The sequence below is a fragment of the Rhopalosiphum padi genome, chromosome 2 (assembly GCF_020882245.1).
Source record: "Rhopalosiphum padi isolate XX-2018 chromosome 2, ASM2088224v1, whole genome shotgun sequence".
NCBI classification, from domain to species: Eukaryota; Metazoa; Arthropoda; class Insecta; order Hemiptera; family Aphididae; genus Rhopalosiphum; species Rhopalosiphum padi.
The window spans coordinates 77,741,623-77,764,337 of record NC_083598.1 but is presented as its reverse complement, the minus strand read 5'-3'; the positions used below and the strand labels follow the sequence as shown (position 1 = coordinate 77,764,337).

At 31.3% G+C, this 22,715-nt stretch overlaps 2 protein-coding genes across 4 annotated transcripts; one reads left to right on the top strand and one right to left on the bottom strand.

Annotated features, from left to right (window-relative positions):
* Nucleotides 1-47: 47 nt before the first annotated feature.
* On the top strand, nt 48-15,710 carry LOC132923474 (osmotic avoidance abnormal protein 3). Of its 3 annotated transcripts, none has more exons than XM_060987499.1 (13): nt 48-528; nt 8,132-8,219; nt 9,240-9,395; nt 9,468-9,753; nt 9,831-10,210; nt 10,323-10,727; nt 11,794-11,897; nt 12,003-12,234; nt 13,486-13,646; nt 13,749-13,846; nt 14,368-14,543; nt 14,787-14,904; nt 15,530-15,710. In XM_060987499.1, the coding sequence occupies exons 2-13, from the start codon at nt 8,145-8,147 to the stop codon at nt 15,640-15,642; spliced, it is 2,304 nt and encodes a 767-aa protein (XP_060843482.1). In that variant the 5' UTR covers nt 48-528; nt 8,132-8,144; the 3' UTR covers nt 15,643-15,710. The 3 variants fall into 3 exon arrangements, 2 of the variants coding, with proteins under 2 accessions (XP_060843482.1, XP_060843483.1); XM_060987500.1 differs by lacking the exon at nt 14,368-14,543 and adding an exon at nt 13,927-14,033; XR_009661178.1 differs by lacking the exon at nt 14,368-14,543.
* LOC132923477 (juvenile hormone epoxide hydrolase 1) lies at nt 15,638-21,149 on the bottom strand. The gene is made up of 5 exons (XM_060987502.1): nt 20,889-21,149; nt 17,674-18,215; nt 16,927-17,138; nt 16,021-16,252; nt 15,638-15,923 (listed from the first exon to the last, which is right to left on the bottom strand). The coding sequence occupies exons 1-5, from the start codon at nt 21,081-21,083 to the stop codon at nt 15,701-15,703; spliced, it is 1,404 nt and encodes a 467-aa protein (XP_060843485.1). The 5' UTR covers nt 21,084-21,149; the 3' UTR covers nt 15,638-15,700.
* Between the last annotated feature and the right edge of the window lie 1,566 nt (nt 21,150-22,715).

Genomic DNA, 22,715 nt, shown 5'->3' with positions numbered 1-22,715 from the left:
AAATTGTGTTTTATGACGCCCAGTAGTCAAGTATACTCGGGATTCAAGGTATACTATACCTATATGGCTATTATAGCTATATATAATATAGGTATATATCTTAAATTGTGACTATACCCGAGACTGCTGCGTAACGGTATCATAGTGAATTGGTCGCGTCGACGTTTGGTAAGTCGCGCTTGCCTAATTCGGTCATCCCTTCCTAACTAGAACCCTTCGTACTGTATCCCGTGGTTACCGCTCTTATATGCACACCTCCACGAAATGACAAAATCGCCGTGTATATTATTATTATTATGTATGCCGTAACACCTGTAGTCCGACAAAAGCTCCGAGCCAGAGTGGACGCGTGTTCGCCGCAGGTCTCTCGGGGACGTTTTATATTTAGTACCTTTACTACACGTCGTGGTTTCGTGTTCATCCGTGAAGTACTGCGGTCCATCGCCTTTGTCCGGAACAGTAATCGATTTGAAGTCGTCAATAATCGGAAATTAGGATCCGTCAATAAATTTACCTAAACATTGTCGTGTATGTATTATATTATATATGTATAATACATATTATTTAATAATCTCACTTTGTCCGTATTAACTAAAGCCTAAAAGTACCGTTCGTAATATATTAGTTACCTTGCATCGTTTTTGGTTTCAAAAATACGCGGCGCCGAGACTGTCACTATTAATTCTGACATTCTTTCGATTCAATTCGGATTCCTATATAGTGCCACACTTTTCGTCGACGTATTTGTTTTAAGTCGCGCGATAAAATTAACTACAAATACGAAAGCGGCAAATGAAATAAATTATAGCTGCTGCATACATACATGGCATACATGACTACACAGACTTAAAGTATTTTACAGGTTTGATATATCGATAAATTTGTTGTATATTTTTCTGACCTATTATTTTCGTATATATATATGGTACAAATAGGAAAATTTCTAAGTCCAGTGTTTTGGACGCCATCCTACTCCTCACTCTGAGGTATTATTTTTGATAGGTAATAATAGTTCTAATATATAGTTAATAATGGTTTCAAATTAATAAATGTCAAATTTATGTTACGTTTAGTCTAGTACCTACCTTTTTTTCTTATATTATACAATTTTTACAAATTCAATTATTTATCGCATTCTACTTGATTAATATATATATATTATTTATAGGTTATTTACATTGTTATTCTTCTTTTTTGAAACATAGATGTTGTATTACATGCGTGTAAATTTGTAATATATAGAGTTTGCATATGACTTATATATGTCTTTCCCTATAGTTTTTTCCTTTGAAATCAAGAATAACTACTAAAAAATTAATAAAGTTTTGAAGAACTACCTACTTTAGTTTAATAAAAAAGCAGATTTGAATTCAAGTTTAACACATTCCATATCCATTACACTATTATAGTGACCTCTCTCGATAACGAGCCATCGCGATACACTCAAAACCTAGGTACCTACTGTGCAGCAGAATGTTAGATTTCTGAGTTTTGTTATTGGGTTTTAACCATTTCAATTTGATCTACAAATTACGTAGGAACACGGTACACGCAGGGTCGGCCGGGCACCTGAGGGCCCAAGCAGGAATTATTTTCTGGAGCCCAATAATAATTTTTTACTGTATTTTGGGGTAACACAGTACAGCCAGTACATGGGCCCAGGAACTATAATACGGCAAGGGTCCAGGCAGGAATCCCGGCTCTCTGGCTCTGGCCAGGTCGACCCTGGATACACGATTAATAAATGATTCAATAAAAAACAGTGTTTTTTTTATGTTTATACACAAATATATTATGTAAATTAGGTACATTTTATTTCGATATATTATAACAATAAATCACACAATAATGTTTGTGTGGTTTGAACGACTTTGGCGGTAGAGTTGGGGGCGTACGACGACCGTGACTTAGGTGAGTGCAAGTGCACGTGCTATGGCGAGAACAATGGTAGCCAACCGCTCGGCTGAGGGGATGCAATTGTAGCTGCCTTGGGCATTCGTTCCGCCACCATAGCCGTAACCATTCGTATGCTTAACGGTGGCTGTGTCGCCTCGCCCGACGTGGAAAGGATCGCTGTTGTGTGATCTTCATCGCGTCCGTCGCGCCGATAACTATAAAGACAATGCTTATCGATCAACCGGTCTGATGGCCTCGAAAACTGCAGTCGTCCTGCACCACAACTGATTTTCGCCACAACGCGTCCGTTTGAAAAATTCGAAATCGATTCTGAGCTAAGCTAAGTCCATAATTCTAATTGTTGAAACTTTGCTCGGCAAGTCGTGTTTTAGAGAAGGAATAGTTACAACAGAAAAAAAGTACAAATGCTATAGGTATTATAACAATCAACAACCGACTTATTGGTTTGGAATTATTCACTGTAACGTAATTGCTATAAATAGCACTTAGAACTCTTGGAAGATGTCTAACATAGGGTGACCATTTTTAAAAAATAAAAACACGGAACAGTTGTTACACCCCCCCCCCTCAAAAAATTATTATTGTTACTTTACCCATTTGAGTTAATTAACCTAAACTAAATAATAAAAGTGTTCGAATGTTTAGAAATATTTATTTTTTTAGTATCATTAATCAACACAATTTTGCATTTCAAAACAAATGCAATTTTTTTAAACAATTAGGAAAATTGTCTTTTTATTATTAAACACTATCGCTAATTTAATTGTTCATTATCATCGGTCCTTAATCTTGTATTACAAAAACTGTTATCTGTTATTTATAAATTTGGTTATACAACTATTTTAGATTTTTTTCATAGATCGATTTATTTTAAAAATACAATGTAATAATATGTAAAAACGGGACCATCTTCTAAAAACAGGATAAAAAGCGTCCTGTTCAAAGTTTGTCGGGACAACGGGACATGATGATCAAAAAGGGACAATCCCGTTTTAGACTCTAACATGAACTTACCTCAATTATGTTTGGTGAAGGCTTTATATATCTATTTTATTATTTTTTCGAGTCGATAATACTCCAATATTTAAGTTGGTTTAGCGTTATAAGTGGCTCGCAGCATAACCAATTTTATCGAGACAACCCCAGTGCCCATGTTTAGTTTTTACCAAAGGATGAAATTAAAGTTGTTAAAACGATCTATGTGCAAAAATATAAACTGCCGAATAATTCAAACTCATATTTAAAATATCACTTTTAGACTGAAACATTATCAAATTATAGAAATTATTAAAAAGAAAAAAAGTATAGATAACCGCTCTGTAGTTGTTGATATCATTAATTACCAATCATAATATTATAAAGCTATTGCTTACGTCGTACCTATATACAGTGTCGTATAGGCAAGGGGGGGGGGGCTAAAGGGGCTATAGCCCCCCATTGACCGTATTTTTATATTGTTATGAAATATTTAAATTTAAATATGGAAATTGTCTTACAAATTTTAATTATTTAAAATAGTAAATATGTTAACGGCAAATCAACGTTCATATTCTATCAGTATTTTTGTTTTGTTGTTGTTTTTAAATTTCAATAATTAAAGTTAAAAGTATTTAGCCCTTCTTATAAAAAAATCCTGTCTACGCCTTTGCCTATACCTATATGAGCAGATTGTTGTTTGTTGAGAGTTTAAGATAATTATATTTATATATATATATTATATATATACCTAATTTGATTTTTACTATGGATATTTCTATCTCTTTTTCATTTTATGAGTTCATGATAATTATAATATGAGATTCTATAATAATTTTTAATACATTTTTAATTTTTATATAATATATAGCCTGTGCATTTTTTCCTTAACCTATACCTATATAGTTTATTATATCTATAATCATCAGTATTTATACTGAATTTACTACGTAAGACGTATGTCTACAGAGATCAGCTAAATATTTAATCTCTTTTTATTATTTAGATGTAATATACTAATATTATCGGTACATCCAAATTGCATGCCAAAAAAATAAACATAAATTGGAATGTCCAAATTATATATGCCAATAACTCTTAGAGAGACCTGTCCGAATTGCATGCTGCATAATATCTACAAGTTTATCTTTATTTATCACGCACAACTTATTAAACTTTATTTTTGATTTTTCTATTAAAAAAAAACGCGCGAATAGAAACTGATTATTGAAATATTTTTATAATCCAGTAAAAAATTTACCAAATTAAAGAAGATGTCACTGTGGATATTAAATAAAACGATTGTAGTTTTGATAATAAACACTATATAGTATAGCTATATGTTTAATAATAAAATATGTCAATAATATGGAAAATATATAATAATAGTAGTAACTTAAAGAATTTTGTAAAACAGTTAATATTAAAGGGGGAATAGTTTAAAATTACTTAGGGGCCTAAATTACACTGAAAATTTGCATTACAATATAATAGTTTTAATAAATAAAAAACAATAATAATATAACAATAAAATACGTATAATAATATTGTTTATATTAAAATATTCAACGTAAAATAATATAAATTTGGAAAAGTATTATTTTATTTATTTTACTATCGGCAACGCCATGTATGCCAACTTTTCTATATATTTAATTATATGTATTTCATTATTTTGATCGCTGATAGTCATCGCTGAACTTATACATTTTTCTTTATCTCATATTTCCCCACGTCTATTATTTAAATTTGAACTACAAATTTGTACATATATATCACATTGTACTTGTTTTAAGACATCGATTAATTGAAAAATATTAGGATTTAGATAGTAAAACATGTTATTCAGTTTGGAATGGAATGATTCACAAACTCTGGTTGTAGGTACACATTGTAAAATTAGAAAATTCAGCCCAATGCCCAAATAGATGGTTTTTTTTTTTATATAAAAGATTTACAATCTGTTTACATAGAAAAACAATAAGTAAATTAGATAAAATAGAGAACCAGATGTGACAACGTGAGGGAAGGGTTCGTCCAGTGACACTACTTCCAAGAAATAGATGGTAGAAATTAATTGTTAGCCGTCACTCGGATATAAAAATATTTCAATCTAACAACCCTATCATAAAGCGTTTCTATTTATGATTTTTTTTTTTAAATAATTAGAAAGTCAAAAATAAAGATTATGTTGTGCACACAAGTTCATCGTGTATGATAAATAAACTTGTGGGTACAATAATTTAAGAAAGCTGAAATAGTAAAACAATTATTATTTAACAATCATTTATATTTTGTGTAGTATTTTAATATGCTTTCCATTGTTTCACTATATAATTTATTATGATAGTCGTTTTATTATGCTGGGATCTGGGAATAGTGAGAATACCTATATGGTATTACTTTTTAAGCATTTCTTCAATTTTTATAAAAACCACTATTTTCATTTTAATAATAAAAAAAGCTTACACCTATAAATTATAATAATGACTATCGTTTTCAAATATTAATAAACGTTTTTTGGTAAATGTAAAATGTGTCGCGTACTGCGTAGTAAATTAAATTGTTTTTTCTTTGCTTGGCTACAACTTGACACTCGTATTACAATATACATTCGACCTGCTCATATATATTATGAGAAATAGCCTGACATATACTTTACTACGAAATGTAGTGTGTGTGTGTACCAGTATATGCGAAATTGCGAAAGCGACGGCATACGAATTTTAAAGTACGAGGTTAGCCACGGGGTTGGAACTATAATAGTGTCGACATTCATGTAGACGTCGGTCGTAGGTACGTGTTAGTGGTGATTGCGTTTGACAGGTGTATAACAACGAGCCGACTTATACGTATATACATACTCGTAATAATGATAGTACGATATTTTATTGATTATTTTCGCGAATCGAATAACGCTCTGTGTCGAAACCCACTTATCGTTATTATAATATTACATGGACGACGGTCGGACCGTATGTAACGCGCGTACACCTATTTCACCGACGGCGGGCGGGTGCGATGTACAAACGTGCATTCCAAGTTCACATACTTATTTATACAACATCGCATATAACTCTGTACATAAGTGTATTATTCTTTTGACTGGATTTATTATTTCCACGCCGGGTAAAAACCTTGAACCGAAAGCTCCATATATCGAACCGTTTTGTGTTTAACTATTTCGGTTTTATTTACCGATTGCAGTGTTATGATCGCGCATGTCGTACCCTAAAATTTCACGGACGCCATGGGAGCGACCGGGGTTAAGATTTTGAGAGTAGGAGGCCTACAGTTATCGTAAAAGCTCTAAACTTAAAACAGTTAAAACAACCGCCGGTCATACCCATCATACTTCTACAGTTCTACATCACACACTATTAGACAACATAGATTCCGAGTGAAGCGACAAGCGAATATATTATATTGGTTTTACAAAGATAGGTTTTTTTTATAAATGTAACTAACACTTATGTGAGTGAAGTAAATCAATCATAAAATTCTACGCATAAATAAAATAACCAGTACATTGTCCTACTATTATCAATTTTAACATTATATTTATAATTAAATTATAAATTTATTTACGCTCCTAGCACGAGAATAATGAAAAAACTAAACTGTTTCATAGTCAAACATTTTTTGGGTGTTAAATCATAGTCTTAGGGTGATAAGTCATTGTAGCTTTACCGCATGTTATACCACTGACAGACACGGTCAAACTCGGCAACGAGAGTCGAGTTCCTATACTCTACTAGGCACTAGCATTCCTACATTGACTTATTAATTCTAAATTATGTCAAATAAAATTTCGTATTTTCGTCGTAAACCGTCTTTTTTTTTATTTAATGCCTAATAAAGTTGTGCTTCCAAACATTTGTCGTTTGATTAAATTTATATGAATTATACTGTTATATCATTAAGGTGGATACGAAATAATTATTCGTTTTATTTAATTATTTTGTAGTGTATTCAGTATTCGTGTATATTTTTTGCGTTTATAATGACAAAATCGTTATGAAATAACATCGGTAATCTATTGTTTTTTATCAGTAAAATATGTACATATTGTTGTATACACGATTATAAATAATATAATATGTGGTCGGTATGGGTGGCACAAAATTAAAATTAGAATACAATTTGATTATTTTATCATGATAACGCAATGTGAAAAACATTTCCATTGCGGTATTGTGTCACGAATTTACTTTACGAACATTGGAGTAAACATATATATTATAGTTTATAACGAATCAAATGTAATATGTTATTGACGCACGTAAAAAAAAATCGCATGTGAATCAGACACGAATACCTAATACTGCGGAGAAACGTCCATTAAAATTTTAAATAAAATATAATAATAGCCAACGACGAGATAACATTGTGGTGCGTGGTTTTTTTTTTTTAAATTAATACGTTTCGTATCGATGTTTAATATTTCAAAGGATTCGAATGCGCTAAACCAAATCAAAGTCATAATAAACTCAGGGTCAAAGAGGCCAACGTTCAGGCCCAAGAAGACTGCGTGACCCGTTACGATACGATATTACATTACATTACATAAAAAAAAAAACTATTTGATTAATTTGCTTATTAGGTAGGTATACAATATATAGTATACGTATATATTCATTACCTGCTAAAAATTATAACAAAACAATAACCAAAACATAAACATAATTGTTATTGGATTTTTTCAGGTACCTACCTGAAGATATAATATAGTACACATATTACACATATTATGTTGTAGTCCATGACGTGATACAGTCGTAAAATATTTAATTGGTTCAAAAATAATAAAACGATAAACCTATAAACTCAGTATAAAGTCGCCTCGTTACTCGTTATAGGTACAGTAAATTTAAAATTTCAGTTGTCAAAATATATTATAGCCTATGTAGAAAGATGATGTAGGGAGATAGTTAGGTAATATATATAAATGCATCATAAATTCATACATAATTTATTTATATAACTATGTTAATTGTTATTTGTTATCCTAATATGATAAAAAAGAATTTTGAATAGTTACAATTATAAACAATTAAAAATAGATTACTAACGTGGTTTAAAATTATTATGCACATTCTTTGATTTGGGGGAACTGGGGAAATGTAGATGTCGAGATTTGCAATTATAAAAAATATTTTATTATTATATACTAGTTATTACTATAACTGGAAATTATACATTTTTGTTGCATGTACATCACAATAACGTGGTGCTGCAGTCAATGTGCAGCGATGACTTCGGAAAATGTAAAAGTCATTGCGAGGTGTCGGCCGATGAACGCGAGGGAACGGGCATTAAACAGTAAGGTGAGACCGTGGTCTAATTATCCATACCTGACCTACATATAATATTATAATATATATGTACAAAGTATATATATTATGGGCTATTAAAGCTGTAATGAGATTTCGTCGGCAATCATACTCGACCGCACTATTATAAAAACGATTCCCACGCACCACTGTGACCCATAAACCTAGTGAGCTAGGTAGCGCGCCCTAAGTATACGAATAGCAAACACGCCGGACACGCAATTCGCACATCTAATACCCACCCAACTCTGCTCTTAACCCCGTCGCCGTGAATTACATTATAATACCAAGTGATTTTACGTGCGCAAAAATTTCGTTTTTCAATGTTGAAAACTGAAGTGATGTACGGTGGAGGTTACGGGAATGCGTGACCCAATGTTCATTATATTATGCGTTGCCCCCTTTACAGACAGAAATAGACCGTTGACCGGCTAACTGCGAGGTTCGTAAAAAATCGTAATAGTATGCATTTTCAAAGTATTGTTTAATCATTTAAAAATAACAGTATTATAAATACCTATGTTCACTAATCACTATACTACTCGTATATTGTAGTGTGATAAACCTTTCAATTTCTAGAAACTACGTTACATAAATATATTTTTATGTTTATCGTAATGCTATAATAATATAATATAGTATAGTATTTCCGTATTGACTAAGAAAAAAAAAATAAACTATTATTATAATTAAACATTATAACGATAGTCAGTATTGTACCCTCTACATTATGTATATAGACGTATATATTATCACAACAATATTATTCTTTTGAATTTTTGTATACTGTGAAGTAAAATCGAAATTTTCCATACGATCACTCAAACGTTATTGCACTTTTAAATTGTTATTGATTTTCGTGAATATATCGGGCTGAATGAAATCTGTAGCGAATAATATAATATAATATGCATAATTTATTATCCGATTATCTTAATTGTATAATTGAACCTATGCCGAGCATTCAAACGTGCCAAACTTTTCTATAACAAACATCTATGAATTATATTTCAGAACGTGGTATTTATAGACTCGGAAAAATGCACTTGTTCGATAGTCAATCCCACGGACGGTTCGGCGCCGCCGAAAACGTTTACGTTCGACGGCGTGTACGGGCCCGATTCAAACACGGAGCAGATATATAACGACATCGCTTATCCATTTGTGGAAGTAAGTAATAAGAAGAAAAAACAGCGAAAATCGTTACGAATACACATTATGTACCAATTACAACTACTATAGGGCATATTAGAGGGTTACAACTGCACGGTGTTTGCGTACGGGCAGACTGGATGTGGTAAGAGTTTCTCGATGCAGGGTGTAGACTCACCGCCGAATCAACGCGGTATCATACCCAGAGCCTTCGAACACGTCTTCGAGGCAATATCTGTCACGGACGACGTTAAGTTCTTGGTACTCGCCTCGTATATTGAGATCTATAACGAGGAAGTGAGAGACCTGTTGAGTACGGACACCAAACGGAGACTTGAATTGAAGGAGAATCCGGAAAGGGGAGTCTACGTACACGGTACACGCGCGTTATTATAATGTTACAATTAACTTCTACGCCGCGTAGACCGATCTTGTGTATGTCTATTATTTTAGAGTTGTCACATCATGCCGTGCATGACGTGATCGAATGTCAAAAGCTCATGGAACAGGGTTGGAGGAATAGAGCTACCGGGGCCACTATGATGAACGCTGACTCTTCCAGGAGCCATTCGATTTTCACCATATCCGTAGAAATGATGTCAACGTCGCAAGACGTAGATGAAATTAAGTCGATAAAACGAGGTAAGCTGAGTCTGGTGGACTTGGCGGGCAGCGAACGTCAGGCGAAAACCGGAGCCTCGGGAGATAGGCTTAGAGAAGCCACGAAAATTAATCTCTCTTTGTCGGCCTTGGGAAACGTGATATCAGCCCTGGTTGACGGAAAAGCAAAACACATACCGTACAGAGATTCAAAACTCACCCGATTGCTACAAGTAAAAAATAATTAAATAATTAACAAGAGAAATGTTAATTTATAAGATCAAAAATAGTGGCTACTTGCCCTCCGATCATTTTTTTAAATAAATTATGTTTGTTGTTATATAGGATTCTCTTGGTGGAAATACGAAAACGCTGATGGTCGCTTGTCTTTCGCCTGCAGACAATAACTATGACGAGACATTGTCGACATTGAGGTACGCTAATCGCGCCAAGAACATATACAACGAACCACATGTAAACGAAGATCCCAAAGACACGATGCTGCGCCAGTATCAAGAACAAATAAAGAAACTAAAAGAACTGCTGGAAGCTTCCACTGCTCAGTTGCCTTCGAGCAACGGCCAGAACGATATTTCCGAAAAAGAAAAATTGCGACTGGAGTATCAAGATGAAATGATCAAACTAAGGGAAAAATACCAAGAAGAATACAATTCTAAGTGTCAGATGCAAGCAGATTTGAAAACGTTGAAAGAGAAGTATGACAAAAACTTGGCAAAGATCTCGAACCAAGTATGTATTAGGTATCTAGAGTGTAGTAATAAAGTATTTTATTTATGAATCATTTAGTGTTATTTTAATATAAAAAGTGCGATAGTCGAAATGTATTTTTTTTATTAGTGACTACTGACTACTATCACTATACTCTATACGACTATTCTATATGTGTGATCCGTATAGACTCTATACGGATCACAAATTTGAACATTCACGTATGTGTATACTATTTTGTATATTATATATTTAAAATAATTTATAATAACTCAATAACCAAATGGCAAAATGTGTTTTAACTTTTAAGTGAAGGTTTATTTTAAATGTATTTTTTTAATAATAAATTATGATTGCACGGCGTTTTAGATAAGCAATTTAGCTACATAACTGTCGTGAGTCTATTATTCCGATATTTTATATTAAAGGCGTGTATATAATATGATAAATAATATGCATTAAAATGTCGTTAAATTTATTTAAAGAATCCGTGATGAGACACATCTTACTGACTCAGTGTATTAAACATTATAATATTATTTTAGGTTGAAAAAAATAGTAAAAACTCATTGTTAACACTTAACCTATATATATAGTACCTATAGCATCTAATGGTAAATAAAGTAATTTAAATGATTATTATTGTAGCGTGATAATTATACAATTATTGTGTATTTATAAATAAAAATAATATAATAATAATATAATACTACATGTCCACATGTCGAGACAAATCAAAAGAATCTTCGCGAATAGATATGTACGTTAAATTATACATTTAGGTACACGATATATTTCGTCAAATCTTAAAAGGAAAAAAGTAAAATTTATAATATTTTTTAAGTATGAATATTTTAAACATAAAATTATTAAGATTGTGCGTATCTTACAGTTTTAGAAATTTAATTCATCCGCTGCTTTAAAGGTTCAGTCAACACTGATTTATGATTTTACGAGATTTTATTTCGCGTCATATAGTTGTGATGATTTATTTTATATATATTATATATTTACTAAAAACATTCATGGCACATATTGTGTGCATATGCCGTATTAGTATAAAAACGTAGTTTTTTCTTATTTTCAGAATGAAAATAGTTGTAGGACTTCATCCCCGCAGCAGATAGTGGAAAAAGCGTTGAAGAGCAATCGAGTAGAATTAAACTCATCACAACAGGAAATATTGAAAAGGTATATTTTATCGTCACACACACACACTGGCGCACGCTGTTATAATACTACATTCCAACTATAAAGTATTATAATTAAATTCATGGTATCGTGTTTGATGTATAGGTTGAAGAAACTGCAAGAGAGTATGGTTGGCGGTGAGCGAGTCAACGACAAAGAGCTCCAGGAACGTCGATTGCGCAAGAAAAAAGCAGCCGAGAGACGGTTGAATGCGTTAGCGAGGGCGCTGGCCACCGTCGAGACCGAAGATGGACCGAACTTGGTGTTGGGCGTGTACGACGATATACAAGAAGAGCTGAGGGCCAAGAACGAGGCGTTAAAGAAGTATAGGCAAAAAGTATATTGCATAATACGAGTATATTATTATGGGATAAATAGACGACAGTAAAGCAGGTTATGATTTGACCAGACGGATGGGGAGACTAAATTATATAAGTACCTATTAGGGATTTATAAATTCTACAGGAACATACTGTTTTTTTTATTTTTTAAAAGATGAGTCGACTACTCCATCAAATAACTGTTCATACTATCTATATATTTTTTCAATCATGTCTCAAATAAAATGTTTGAAACAATACAGTCATAAGTCTTAGACGACATTTATTTTTAAATGATATTTTTATTAAAATATAATTAATTTTGTTAAATTTGGTAATACATAATACAACGTATTAATATAATATATAATGTATTTAAAATGTCATGATTTATAATATGTACTTAAAACAACGAAACAACTGCCAAAACTTTTATAGACAATAATTTTTAAAATATCAAATATTTTGTATACATATTATATTAAATTTAATGTTTTGCGTAATCAATAACCAGGCAAATTGATAAGTATAGATATTATGAACAGTATAGCTAGTGGAATTGATATATGCCCATTGCCTAATCATATTATTTATTAAAATTTGGAGGCTAGAAAAATGTCACATTAAACATTTAAAAAAAAGGCTTTTAAATGAATTACCTACCTAGTTGATCGTATTTGTATTATAAACCTTTCACTTAAAAATATGAACAATTAGCTAATTATTATAATAAAATTTAAATCACTTTATATATTTTAATGCTTATTTTATTGATATAGCATTTTAATTTTTTTTTATTTCATATTTTTTCATTATGACTATATTTAAAAAAAACTAAACACAATATTATGTTTGGTTAAATATATATAACATATTAAGTTATAATTTAAATTATAGTATATTAGTTAAAAAAAATTATTAGTAATATATATACTTAATATACATAATATAATAATATATTTCAAACACGTCTTATACTCGTATATCCCATATTATACTTGTTATTGACATACAAATACATTTTAATGAACTTAAATCGACAAAAATGTATTAAAAAGAGTTATATTCTTTAAAATAGTTCGAAAATACATAAAAGTACAAAATAAAGTTTGTTTTTTGAGATGTCTAGTACACAGACCAAATTTTGAATAAAAATAGAATAGTCATAGAAAAATAATTTTCAAATGTTACAATTCCTATTAATACTAAACCTATTAAACATACACGAGTGTTTATCTGTTACGATTTTATACGTTTTTGGTTTTCAGCTGAAAGCGTCGGACAGAGAGGTGGCGGATATCCAAAGCGAATTTGAAAACGAGCGGACGGATTATTTAGAAACAATTAGAAAACAAGAGCGACAGATCAAACTGCAGAGTCAAATCTTAGAAAAAATCGTGCCAACGCTATCGAAAGAATGCAATTATAGGTATGGTACATACCACATAATATTACAATGATTGTGGCTGTCAAAGTCGATAGCATGAGAACCAATATAACCATAATATAAATGGTGATATTATTCTTTCAGCAACTTGGAGAGGTTGAAAGAAGACGCCGAATGGGAGGACGACACGCAGAGTTGGATACTGCCGGAGCTGACGAGGATAAAACTGCCTCCGGCTTCGGGTAAATGCGGGGAAGAGTTTTTTTTAGATCTTTTATTTTTATTTTTAAATCAGCTATTATTTCGGGATTTGGACGGGTAGGTGCGTCGTCTTCGGGCTGCAGGCAGTCCATTAACTCGCTGACCGCTCCGGCTAGATTAGAAAACTCTGAAAATTCGTTGGCGATGTATACGTTCCATCCGCTACAGGTTAAATTATGTGTTATATACGATCGCGTGGTTAACACCCGCCTATATTTGCAGCGTGTACGACTTGTGCGCTATTTTAAATTGTTTTCTTTCTATTCAAACCCGGCTCCTGACTTGTTTTGGCTTATTATTATTGACTCTTGAACACGGTGCATTATATTTGAAGTGTGTCCCGGCAACGAGACTTACGACACTTTTATATTTCGAATCTATGTAGGTACAACTTATGTTGTTGGCCGCGCTTATATATCTATACGCTTTCCAATATTATTGTGGCTTATTATACATAGCACGTCTTTTTTGCATAAATATTATATTAAGTATAATATAATAGGCACGTTAACACAACCCGCCAACAGTTCGGCGGCATTTAGCACGTTCGAAAACGGCCGGAGGAAGATGTCGCTGGGCATATTCAACACGCTGGCCGGTCTATCGTTCGACAAATCCTCCAGTTCGGACAGCAGTCGTCGGTCGTCGTCACCGGATGTACCAATCATTTACGATCAGGTGAAACGGCCGCGCCCACACGGTAGTTAAGCCATACGATATTTTGACAAATTCGCAATCACGTTTTGTTTGGACAATTTTTTTATTTTTTTATTATTATAATATCATATGCATCGGAAACTGGTATTTATGTTATTTATGTCACGCATGACCTGCTGTCACTGGCATTATGCCACTGCGTCAATAGTTACAACGCGTGTATATTTAATATAATAAATCATAATAGTATGTACACAATTTCAGAAGTATCAGAAATCGACAGAAGACGATTTTGCCGGCAATTACTTTAAACCAAAACGAGCTACTGAGTTGCTGATACAGTCCCACGGAGAGTCTGGTCGACCGTTTCATAAATGGAAAGGTATATCAACCTAATTAGAAAAACTTACAAATTACGATTAAAATCGATGAGAAATGTAGCTAATAGGGACGCGTAGGCAAAATTTCATTTTTCCAGCGAGTGGGAGGTCTAAACAATTTTTTTTTATACGCTCTAATCATGTATAATTTAAATACATAATATTTTAATAATTTCTTATTAGGTATACTTAAGCAGGACAAGTTAGTATTTTTACAAAATAGTTATTTAAAAAAAAAAATCAATGAAAATATTTGTAATAAAAATTTAAAATTAAGTTGAATATCAAAAAAAGTTATTTATTTTAATAGGCCAAAAGTATTATTAAAATATTGAAGAAAAAAAATTAAAGAATATTAAAAATATTATACTTTAATTGTTATACACATGTAGGTACATTATATTAAGTGAAATATTTTGGGTGATTCCACGTAACAATAAGTTATGAAACTAGCACTAAAACATAATTTTTAATTGGAATCGCCTAAATTATTTAAATTAATTAATTAATATTATAATAAATAATATTTTATCAATTTTTTTGTTTTATTTTCTTTTGAATAAATATATTATTCATCATGTACATTATAGAAATAAAAAAATAAAAAAACTTTTTTTATTATTACAGGACACAGACGCATATCACCAGAAAATATAGTTAAAAAGCCGACGAAATTAGAATCTCTCCTTCCGGTTATTGGTGACCGAAAACTACAAAAGAACACCTTGGACAGAATTTAAAAAAAATATGTTCCTATATTTAATAATATCGTGATATACAAAAATAAAATAAATAATATTAAAATGAATTGATTCTTATGCTTTCCATCTCGTAAACCGTCGACCAAATGTCATTTGCCAACAGTCTGGGTTGTTCAAACGCGGCGAAATGCCCACCTTCCTTCATCTCCGTAGCTCTGACTAAATTTTCAAATTTACGATTCAAAAGCGTCTTCAGTGCTAACGCTATCGGCATTTCGTTCGGGAAAATAGCACAAGCTGCTGGAACTTTAACTTTGGCCCTAAATATATAATACAAAACGAAATAGGAATTTAATAGTCTATAACACGAACTCTCCATATAAAATACGCATGTACATTGTACAGTAATTTACGTACAATGTGTGCGGAAGAGCACGATATTTGTTACTGGCGAACTCTGAGTACAGGCGCATCGACGTGGTCATGGAATTAGTCACCCAGTAAATCATGACATTGTCTAATAGTTCGTCCATCTTGAATTTGGATAAACCGCCGTCCGGTAGATATTTGTAATCCGTGTTTGACCAAGTGGAAAATTTTTCTAAGATGTAAGCTGCTAAGCCGACAGGCGAATCGTTCAAAGCGACACCTGCATCCATGACGTAAAATCGTAAATTAAGACATTTTGTTAAATTTTAGAGAGAAGTTCAAATTCGAATACCTAGCTTACATTTCAATAGACGGACAAATTTATTTAAATACACCTCTTATTAACGTTTTTAAATAGTTTTTTCATAAATAATACCTATCTAAGATTGCACTGAATTAATAATTATGGACATATTATACAAAACCATTAATTTTTTTAATATATAGATAACTCGTGCCATACTAATATTCAGCAACAATTCAATTGGCAAACGGGAGGTTTTTAATTAAACGATTTTTTTTTTTTAGATAACAGTGAAACATCAAAATGTCTTGAACTTTTTAACTGCAGTTACTTTTAAAATTGAATACATTTGATAAAATGTGAACACTTGAATTGTTTCCCATATATATTAGATAGTTAAATCCTGAATATTAAATCACTTTAAAAATAATAAATTATTCCAAAATATCATGCTACAAAATAGTAATCACAAAATGTTGAATTTATTATGGATTGTTATTTATTTACCACTTCATATCTTTCCCCACTGAGTTCCATCTATACTGATTGTTGGTGGATTGACTAATACGGTAAATTATAATCACGTATAGCACGTTTTTTTCGTTTTTGAAGTGTTAATATAATATCATAAAAAATTTTTAAAAATGCACCTGCTGTGTCGGGTTTGGTCATTTGCAAATGCATGTATCCGGATTCTTCGAGGAACCCAAAGAACATCTTACTCAGTGGATACGTTCGGGATTTTTCACTCTCGGAGCTAACGATCAACGAAGGCCAGTACGTTCCCAATGCCAATCGAACGTAATCGTTCAGTGTCAACGATGTAGTAGTCGAACACATGTTCGAATGCATGCCGTAGACCCTAGGGTAAAATTAATAATAATTACACATATAAAAACGTAAGTGTGATTGAATAAAAAATGAAACAGAATTAATATTAGGGTTTGCAACTTATTGTATAGGAAATATTCAAAATATGCATGTGAATAAGCAATATAAAAATGCTTAAAAATAATATAGTACATTATGCATACACCATCGTTATACAAGCTTATTATATGAAAATATACTTTAATAATTAATATTTAAAATATTTAAAAAAAATACTTAATATTAAGCTTAAGAAATTGTTCAGTAGAGTAAAAAAATTATCAGGTACTTTAGTTGAAATCGTTATTTTTTTTAACCAGTTGTAATACATAAAAGTGATAGGTAAGTGAGTAGTATTTAGGAAACGATTTTTATATTCTGATTATTACTTGCAATAATTTGTCAATATAATTATGATAAAATGATGTAAAGTTTAAAAGTTTTCACTTTAAATTTTTGAAAAACGATAAAAAGAGGCACTTAATCTATGTACGAATACACTATACGTGATGCAAAGAATCTCTCACTTGTTAGGAAAAATCTTTGAAATTGCTTCAGTTATGACCGCTCCCCAATCGCCACCCTGGACGTAGAACTTTTCGTGGCCTAACCGGGACATGAGCTTGACGAACATTTGGCCCATTTGCGCCGGACCCATGCCGGGCCGGGCGGCTGCGTCCGAAAACCCATAACCTGGTAACGAGGGTGCTATAACTTCGAACACGAAATTGCGACCGGCAATTGGAGTGGTCAGCATAGGAATAATTTTATAAAATTCGACGACGGAACCGGGCCACCCGTGCAGCATAAGTAGAGGTATCGCCCTGGCCGAGGACTCCGCAGGTGGCTTCGCGTGTATGAAATGCAAGTCCAGACCGTAAATGTTGGTCTTGAACTGCGGTAATGTGTTCAAGTACGCCTGTCTGGCCGTCCAATCGTATCGATTCGACCAATGATCAATGATCTTCGCCAAGTGATCGCTGTTGAAGCCGTACTCGAAATTCACACTACGCAACGGCTTTACTAACGGTCTAGTGTTAGTGAGTCTGTGTTTCAAGTCTGCGATAACCTGTGGTAAAAGCAAGTAAATTAAATTTATTACAAGCAACTCTGAGATGACTTCGTTGAGTGAGAATTGTGTACCAAATTGTGCAGACAAATAAGTCATGTGCTGTAATTAATCGGGATAGAGTTTGGGATAAGAAAAACAAACAAATTTCGTACAGAAAACACAAATAAAGATATCGGAAAATACAGTGAAACGTCAAAATATCCCCGCAAAAATATTCCATGACAAAATATCTCACGTGAATAATAATTCAAAATTTAAATCTTTTTTTATAAAAGTTAGATATATATTAATACATGTAATAACGCAAAATATGAGAAATAAAAAATAAAAATGGGAAGCCTATAGTGAGATTCTGTTAATTTTATTAACGATAAGTATAAAGGACACAAGCCTTTAATAAATGTCAGATCTATGGAACCTTTCTCCTACACTTATAAGTGCTGGGAAATTATGGTGACCAATTAGATGTAAATATTAGAATTACTTAAAATTACGTTATTACCTTCCTCCTGATGGTCGGAGGGCTCTCGAGATCGTGATTCGAGAATATAATCAAATACACTGTATAGAGATTAAGTGTAGAAAAGCAGATTTACACAAATCAACGCAAATGAAATAATGCTCATGCACCTTACCTTATTCGCTATTGAACTCGTTAACCAGTAATTGTCTTAACAAAATTAGAATGGGTTGATCACACGGATCCAAATAAAAAACAACACTGAAGTATTTCGTAGTAGTGAAAATGGTCCAGTTGTCGCTCGCAGTCTGTCTCCGGTGTGGTGGGTGTATTATTAAAGTATTTGGTGCTCATGCACTCTAGAGAGATGTTACTAATTCTAATGGTGCGTACGCACTGATGAGAGAAGACGACGTGGTCAATCCTGCCAGCGTCGCAGGCGGCTCCGACAAAGGCCTCCGCGTCCTTCGAGAAGTGACAGCGGAGAGCCCCATTGGACCATCCCTTGTCTTTGGCGGCACACGTAAAAGATCACACGCCTTGCGCCATACTGTCGCAATAAAGTGTGAGTTCCTACGTTACCAAACAATGTAAATCGTTTCTTTCATCAGTGATCAATAGGGATTATTGGTTTTTATTGACTGCTATCTGCGTGCGACAACTTTACCGTTATTTATTTAAAAAGATAATAAAATATACAATAAATTATATGATGTGTGAGCATATCATTACATACAATACAATTATTTTTAATATTTATAGACTATAAAAAAATTAATTAAACTATGTTTAAAAATATATTAAAATTATATTGTAATATTATATTATATAACGATTTTGTCAAAAATTAATTTAAATTATTAAAAATGATATGGATATTATTAAAATACGATTATTATAACACACATTCATTTTAGATAAAGTTCGATTATTACTTTTAATTGAAACTTTTATAATAAAAGTTAAATTTTAAATTATTATTTACACGGTATAATTTGTCGTGGAACTTAAGAAAATATCCTAAAATGAGACTTAATGATAATCATAAATATATTTAAAGTATAAAAATATCAAATATTTGTTTGAACTTTAAATAATTTTAAAGTTTCAAATTGTAGTAATAATTAAGCTAAATTAATTTAGTTTTATAATATTATACAGTCGATAAGTATTTTTAACTTTTATGCTGTAAACAATTTTTAGTTAACCAGCAGAGTTTCAATAAACAAATGCAAAAGCGATTCGTTTAATGTTTCACCGATCATGAATATATATACTGTTATACTACCGATGTTTGATAAAAGTCATAGGTCGAAGGTGAAGTTATAGTATATGGCCGAAAATGAATTTTTTACTGTGAATATTAATATCAATCTTAATTCAGTAATAACAGTTTCAACTCCGTGTAGGTACGTATAACTGATAAGTAAAATAAATATTATAATTAAAAAATATTTGCCATAGTTTCGATAAAGGGGGATTTACTTTTGTAAACTATACTCTTGTGTCTTGATATTGAAAAGAAAAACATTTTTTTTAAAAAACACCATACATTACCTATCGCACATATATTTTTAAATGTCTATACTTATAATTATTATTTATTTTATATTCGACACATAATAACTTTATGTGATAATAGTAGTTTACAAAAATAGAGTATTTAAGCATTTAAAAGCATTAATAGGAATAAGATTGCTATATACATCTGTGTTCACTTGGTCAATAAATTACGTAGAGTACGTGACACCCGAACATCCGAATATGTTGATTAATGAATAGTAATGTGAATTACCTATATATTAATGTTTATTTATTAATTTCAAACTCAAGTGTTAAATTAGAGTCTGCACTCCATAGTCACGCCACGACGCTATATAAGCCATATTGTATATCCAATACATATATATATATTATATTAATAGATTGTAAATTGAAATATTTTGGATATCTTACAGCAATATAGATTATATACTATACTACTATGTATAGTATTAATAATTAATAGGTAGGTATTTATTACAGGTACGCACGATACCTATACTATATAATATTATGATTTATTATAAATTATAATAGGTTATTTATTTATTTTTTTTTTTAATGATTTGTGTGTTGTGTGATAACTGTTCCAATTAATACCATAAACTAATTACTTAATATGTAGTTATGTATAATGTATAATATTGAAATGTCACGATCTCACATACTTCGTTCGTGATGTTTATAAGGAACGGTCGAACTTCTTTGGCGTTGCTACGGTCTTTCGTCTGGTCGAATTTGGCTCCCCAACAAACGTCATCGGGCATTGTTTCTGGCTCCACGATAATGTCGATAGCATTTTTTTGATAAACCACCAGTGCAAATGCGACCAAAGCGGCCAACAAGTATTTAAATTTTCCCATTTGTCTATCGTAGATCGTATCGGTATTCGTGTTTCGTACGCTGCTAACAGCACACTGCCGTGAGACGTGAATATAAGCGACGGATAGCATACAGTAAAAAGCATACAGAGTGTTTCATCATCGAAAACTTCCTTTTTTCATTTAATTATAGTTTTAAACTATAATTATGGATAATTAATATACTTTTCATATCAAAAAAAAAAAAACTAAAACCATTGTTATTTTTATTTTTTTCTAATAAATATAAATTATCTTTAACTTGTTGCGTAACAAAGTCAATATATATAATCATTTTAAAATTTGAATCTATAATTTTCATTAGGTATTCAAATAGTTACTTATACACATATTAAGGTTTAGATGGTAGGTGGATAGAGTCGTAGCAATAAATACATACCTATACTGTGCACAGCGCACATATTATAATTGGTGCTTGGTGAGCGGGTATGTGTATGATGATTGACGATAAAAACAGTGAATCACTCTGTATACAAGCCCATGCGTGTACGACCTACACTGTTGCCGTTTTTGAGTCTGTATAACAGGTTATTATAATAATAAATAACGCAACAGATGATTTGAGAGTAGTCATGCAAACATACATACGGATGAGTAATCTAGTTGATCACTGATCAGTTAAATTTTCCAAATAGTTTTTTGTGTTTTCAGGTCGTAGTTTGAAGTTTAAATTGATAACATCTATAATTAAAATTAAGATATATATGTTTAATATATGTGTTATAGTTAAACAACTTTAAAAACCTAAAAAATATAAAATATTTTTTGAATTGTTACAGTTTGAATTACCTATATGTAAGAATATATATTTTTTAAACACATAAATTGGATGATAAATTTAGTGAAAACACATCATTAAAATTGGTCACTCCGAATAAACCATACATGTTATACTATTAAGTATTTAAAATAAATAATTATAATATGATACATCAGTTAAGAAAAACCATACCTATGATTAATCCAACGTACGCTGAATTTATATCTACTACGTTAGTTATTAATGTTATGATTGTAAGTCTGTAAATTACCTGTCATAGTTTTAAATTATTTTTATAGTTTAGAAATTATAATCTACTTTATATTCTTTATTATAGGTTTTATTATTGGTTAACTAAGTATGTTAGTAACTTTGTGACATACCTACGTGACTACGTGTAACACGTACAAATATGAAATTATATTTTAAAAATGAAATGAATAATAAATATTATCGGGGAAAAAATCCATGGGTACCTTCATCATAATAATATTACAATTAAAAATAATAATTATCTGCTGATTACTAAATAAATCACTTAAGTGATACTTATGAATTGAACTCATTGAAGACTTGCTTTGGTAGTTTAATATTTCAAATTTTTTTAAATTTATAGTTCGATTATGAATTTTTCCTACTTTTATGATGCAACTCTGTTAATACTGATAAATGATAATTTATATTTGGATTAGGTCATAAACATGACTTTTTTTGAATAGTTATGTTTTCTAAAATATTGAAAAAATATATATCTTTGCGCTCAAATAATATGCTCATGATTTTGATGAGAATTGACGTATTTACTATCGTTTGATGAAATAACTTTTTAATACATTTTAATAAAAATAAAATGA